Raw genomic sequence first — 6,000 nt, forward strand, 5'->3', positions numbered from 1 at the left:
CAACGTGATGAAACCCGTCTCTACTAAAATTACAAAAATTAGCAAGTGTGGTGGCACATGCCTGTAATCCCAACTACTCAGGAGGCTGAGGCAGGAGAATTGCTTGAACTTGGGAGGCGGAGGTTGCAGTGAGCCAAGATCATGCCACTGTACTCCAGCCTGGGCGACAGAGCAAAACCCATCTCAAAAAATAAAAATAAAAACCAACTGATCACATGGAATCAATAGAAGCCCAGACCTCACCATCACACAATATCCCCTTGTAACAAACCTCCACATGTACCCCTGAATCTAAAGTAAAAATTGAAATTAAAAAAAGACAAAAAACTAAAAGCTAAAAAACCTCCAGCCAATCATACTACATACAACTAATCCATTGAAATGGATTTTCATAAAGGGAGATTTGTAAATTATAAAGTAAAGTTTTTAATTTACTTGAGCCAAATTATTAGTCTGTTTACTTTTGATGGAAACAATCAATTACTTGCTCTACCCTGAACACAAGCAACTTCTAAATTGAATGTCAAATATTTGGACAAGCTCAAATTAGCCCCAAAATGTAAATTCACTGAGAAAACTAATTTACCTTTTTTTTTTTTGAGATGGAGTCTTGCTCTGTCACTCAGGCTGGAGTGCAGTGGCCGGATCTCAGCTCACTGCAAGCTCCGCCTCCTGGGTTCACGCCATTCTCCTGCCTCAGCCTCCCGAGTAGCTGGGACTACAGGCGCCTGCCACCTCGCCCGGCTAGTTTTTGTATTTTTTAGTAGAGACGGGGTTTCACCGTGTTAGCCAGGATGGTCTCGATCTCCTGACCTCGTGATCCACCCGTCTCAGCCTCCCAAAGTGCTGGGATTACAGGCTTGAGCCACCGCGCCCGGACAATTTACCATTTTTATACGCTTTTAATAACTTTAAAAATTCTCAAAGGAAGGGTTCCACACATGGGCAAAAATATGCAAAAAATTGAAATAATCACTGTCACTTTCAAGTGGCTTGTTTTTGCTGTTGTTAAAGTAAGATTATTACCAGTAAGAAACCTAACAAACAGACTTAATTTGCAATGAAATTTTTTATCAGTTGGTATAAGAAAAAGACAAACACCAGAGCCACATTTCCACAAAGTTACTTACTCAAATCAAGTTGATATGTTTTTGTATTTTGAATAAACATTTCTTCTGATTACAAAAATATGAGTTATGTATTTTGAAATTATTTTGACTATAATTTTTAATGTTGTAGAACTATTATTGGGTTTTTCAATATGACATTTTGTCAAGTATAAAAAATGTTCAATGATTATAGATGAAACCAAGCCACATTTAGAAAATACTATTACCTTCATAAAAATAATTTTTAAAACAATAAAAACATTAATAGAATCTCAGGCTTAACGAGTGTTTATTATACGCCAAGCTCTGTTTTGTGCACTTTACACATATTAACTCAGTGGTTCTAACCCAGGCTGTTGGTTAGAATCACCAAGAGAACATTAAAAAAAAAAAAAAATTGAGGCCTAGATTCCACTCCCAGAAGAGACTCTGATCCAGACTGCCTGGGGTGGCCGCCCAGACATTCGTGATTCTAATGTGCAGCCAGCATTGAAAATGAATACATTAACGCAATAGTGACAAGAGTCCTCGGAAGAGGGTACAATTATCTTCATTTTAAGGTAAGGAAAACGGGACACAGTTCACAAGCAGCAGAAATGGGATTTGAACCCAGGCAAGCAATCTGTCTCCAAAATTTATGCTGTTTACCACTAAGCTCTACTACCTCTCCATGACCAAACACTATTGAATATTTGGAGGATAGTTTCACTGCCGTTAGAAGAGAAAAAAAAAAAAAAAAATTCGCATAACCCTGGCTGAAAAAACAAACAAGCTCCTGGTCTCAGAATTACTCTGGTTTTCACATGACTGGGACGCTGACCAAGCCTTAGCCAGTACTGAAATCAGTAATTTCACTGTTTACTACTAAAAGTGATCTACCCAGTTGGCTAACCTAGTGCCACCCCAGGATCCCTCCTGCAGCTGGGAGGCTGTACTTCTTCCTTACCCTTTATTTACCAAAAAAGTTCATATAAGTAATGCAGGTACAGATGCCAAACAGGAACAGTTTCTTTTTCAACTGTTATTTGTCCTCCAGGGTAAATGGCCTTGAAAGTTCAGAAGCCACTTGCCAGCAGTTTTCTTTCCTGCTCTCCTCACCTGCTGCAGCTCAAGTAGAAGCTAACAGAAGACTCAGTTAATTTGTTAAAAAGGAGGGAGAGGGAGGGGAATAGAAAGAAACCTAACTGTTGCTGTCACTTGGTTTATCTGGCTAGCAGTCACATGAGTAACAATCTTGCCTAAGTTTACCTGAATACTGTTAGACCATAAAGCATTCTTCCTGCTGGGTCAGGTGGCTGCAGAGGTGATCTATCTCCATGCCAAGGGAAAGAAATAAGGCAAGTAGAATTTAAATGAGGGAAAAATAGATGATGGCACCGTATCTGTTTAGAGAGGGGAAAGAAATACTATCCTCTGAAATGCACACAGCGACAGAGGGTGACCCAGGCAGTTATCAGCTAACATGAGACCAGGAGCGTAAAGTACAGGATTTAAACCAGTGACTTGCAAGAAATGGGGAAGCAGAGAGTCAGGGAGTCCCAAAGTGCTATCCACACATTCCACGGATCTGTGCCACGTCACTGCACTATTCAAACACGGCATCTCATCGTATGACTTGATCAAAGAGATCTAGCCAAGACGTGGAGCCCAAGAGGACATTTATTGAGCACACTCGGCTAAGCACCTTGCTTTGGTATATGCTTAGTTATCTCATATGATTCCCCACAGAAAGTCCTAAAAGCAGTGGGCAAGGGTATTATTTCCCAGAGATATTCTAAGGTAACTCAGTTATTAAGTTAGTGGCATGGATATGAAATGAGGCTTCTTTGTTTCTAAAATCTGTGGTTCCTTCCACTGTGTGACACAGTCTCCCCAACTCATTGTTTCTATCCTGGGTTTCATGTTTATTGGGTACAACCCACCTCAATGACAGCACTTCTGAGCCACCAGAGGCGGCAAGGAAAACAAGGCATAGACTTGCTTGCCAGCAGAAATCAGGCTATTCTGAGATCCTAGAGCCATCTATAAAAGCTCATTTTTGTAATTTCTTGGGTTCTGCTTCAGCAACCTGGGTTCTTTCCTAGCTTCTGGCTGCCTGAGAGATTGGCCCAACCATCACCCCTCACAATCCATGCAAATAACAGTGCCCAACTCTAGATATTTGCCAACTACTCCACAGAAAATTCTCCCACCCCAAAGAGAGTCCAGTCCATTTGACATAACTGTATACAAAAGTTTTACTTCTGCCTCCAACAGCTGAGTCTAAGGTTCATAGGGACATTTTTGTCATGTGTCACCCTCTTTTTGTTGCTGTTCTCTAAGACTATGTCATTAACAGATCAGAGAAAGATGCCTCATTCATACACGAGAATTTGCTGAGTACACACTATGGAAGCAGAAATGTCCTAGGTGCTGGGAACATAGAGATCACTAGGATTAAGCATTTCTTTCAAATACCCTAGAGTTCTGCTCACCTGTTACAAGGAGTGCTGCCTGAGTACAGAGTCCAGAGATTCTAAGCAAAAGCACCTGATTTCCTCACTGGGAACTTCCTTAATGGGAGAGCCAGGACAGCAGCCTAGCTTTGGCAGTTTGGCTCTGTTTTGCTCTCTTTATTCAAACTGTTGTCTATTGCATACTGTCTTCCAGAAGTGTCTCTTCTGGAAACTGTACTGTGTTTTCCCCCTCGATCTACCTCTTTTTAAAAGCCAGACCCAATCTCAAAAGGGCAAGCTGATAAAAATGGAATGTCGGGGCAGCTCATTACCCTCTAATCAATGGAGGCAGCTGCCTTGTCTGAGCAGCAGGTTGGAGACCCACCCAAGGATTAAATAAATGAATTAACAGTTAGAGGGAGAATTTTTTCAGGCAATATCCTTTGGCAGGATTGTAATTCACATTCAGTCAAGCTCCCATTTCCCCTTGGTGAAAATTCCATTTAATATGAGAGGACAGCGTGGCTTATTTACCCACTGTCATATTTGGCAGTTCTCAAAGTTGCACTGCACCTGTTACGAAAACTCCGGAGTCGTGTCAGAGCCTCAGAAACAGTGAGAGTGGAGACAAAGTGAAGGAGGTTGAAATTGAAACTTAGGTTAATTTTCACAATTACCTTTGTTCACAGTTCCCTTCCCATTTTTCACTAATTTTTAGCAACTTCTGAATTCTTACACTGTTATCAGAAGGAAGAATTTTTTTTCTTTGTGGCTTAAGAGTTCCAAACAGACAAACAGAAAATCAACCATCTGTTTCCCTAATTTCCAATATAAAGCCAATCAGCTAGGTGTTACTTACTCCTCTTGTCAGAATAAAAGCTGAAGCTTCCATGAAATGTTCTGCTAGTTTAAAATGAGGCAGATTCACTTACATATAGAAGTACAGTTTGAGAGTTTTGAATTTTGATATTTGGTAGCAGAGTAGCTCTAATGGCCAGTAAGAAAATAAACATGCATCAGAAAACAAAAATGAAGCAACTATACACACCCAAAGACAAACTTTTTAAAATGCCCAAGTATACCACATTGAACCAACAGGGATGTAGGGGCAGTTTCCCAGAGACCTGGAGCTCCTTTTCATTGCAGTACTTACCCACACGAGTAGAATTCCCATGTCCTGCAGGAGTACCTTCAGGACAGCTCCAGTGCTGCGGTGCTGAGAGACTAACACAACTAAATTTTAAAACTACTGGCAACAGAATGATAAGAGTGAGCAGCATAATCCTGATGGGTTTGAACTTTCAAAAGAAAACAGCTTGACTTTGCTGGAGCATGGACCGGGCAAGGTGAGTATGTCTGACTCCAGATGCAGCTGCCTGAGTGGGGCCTCAGCCCTGGTGCATCTTTTACTCTCCCGTTGTGTTGTTGCCCTCCAAGCTCTTTCTTCAACTGAGAGACCTTCCAAATGCAGCCTGCCACGGGAAGCCACAGGAAAGATTTCTTTATCTATGTTTCTTTGGAAGCCAGTAAGAAATACCTGACACCCTTATGACAAATTTCACAGAGTTTAACAGCCCTGCTCTGGCTGACTTCACTCTGACAGACAGAGCAAGGCAAAGGCTTAGAGAGGAAAAAGAAAGAAAGAACTGATGGAAAGTTCCAGCCACAACCCTTGGATGGGGCTGAAAGAAGAAATATGGAGATACGATTCCTCTCCCAACACGGTTTCTCTTTTTGAAAAGTGGGATGACTCAGCTTTGCTTTTTAAAGCTCTTCAGGCTCCACCTCCTTTCCTTTAATGACACTTGAGTGAGCCTCTGTTTGCAAATGAGAATGTGGGCAATTCCTCCACAGAGGAAAGCAGGGATGGCTGCCAAAGAGGAGATAACTTGCTACTCACCATAAATATCCTGGGCAGAACTGGGACAGAGGAGTTAGGGGATTGTTGAGACGCTCATGGTGAATGGCGGGAACTGCTAAATATTGGTTATGTTTTAATGTCTTGAAAGATGGAGACAAAATTAAACCATGCAGTATAAATCAATGATGAGCAGCACTGCTGATAGTTTGGACTGATAATAATTGATCCTTCACCTGAGCAATAGTAAAGATAGTTCACCTTTGGCCCATTATTTGAACGAAATGTCAATAGTAGTGCACATTCCAGGAGTTTAATCTTTTTTTTTCTCTTTCTCCTGTATACTTTATAGCGGAATTTGAAAGATTATTCTTTCCAAATCAAAGGGAAATCCCTGAAGCCAAATGAAGAGATACAGTATGCACAGACACCTTTTCTTTCAGCATGAGCATGATAAAACATCACGAGAGGCCAGGAGTGCAGGGAAAGGAGTGGATTGTTATTACAGGGCCGTTGGAAAAAATAAGCTAACAGTGCAAAAGCTGGGAAGCACTGGAAATCCAGCACAGAGGAATGCTGTTCCTTCTCAGATAAATTA

General features: G+C 41.2%; 1 protein-coding gene across 1 annotated transcript in view; it reads right to left on the reverse strand.

Annotated features, from left to right (window-relative positions):
• The window catches only part of EGF (epidermal growth factor), a 100,036-nt gene extending 94,744 nt beyond the window's left edge, over positions 1 to 5,292 (reverse strand). The window contains 1 exon segment of the mRNA XM_003899090.4: positions 4,698 to 5,292. Coding sequence (XP_003899139.3) covers positions 4,698 to 4,824 — 127 coding nt within the window. The 5' untranslated portion in view covers positions 4,825 to 5,292.
• Between the last annotated feature and the right edge of the window lie 708 nt (positions 5,293 to 6,000).

This window comes from Papio anubis, chromosome 3 (assembly GCF_008728515.1).
Source record: "Papio anubis isolate 15944 chromosome 3, Panubis1.0, whole genome shotgun sequence".
NCBI lineage: Eukaryota > Metazoa > Chordata > Mammalia > Primates > Cercopithecidae > Papio > Papio anubis.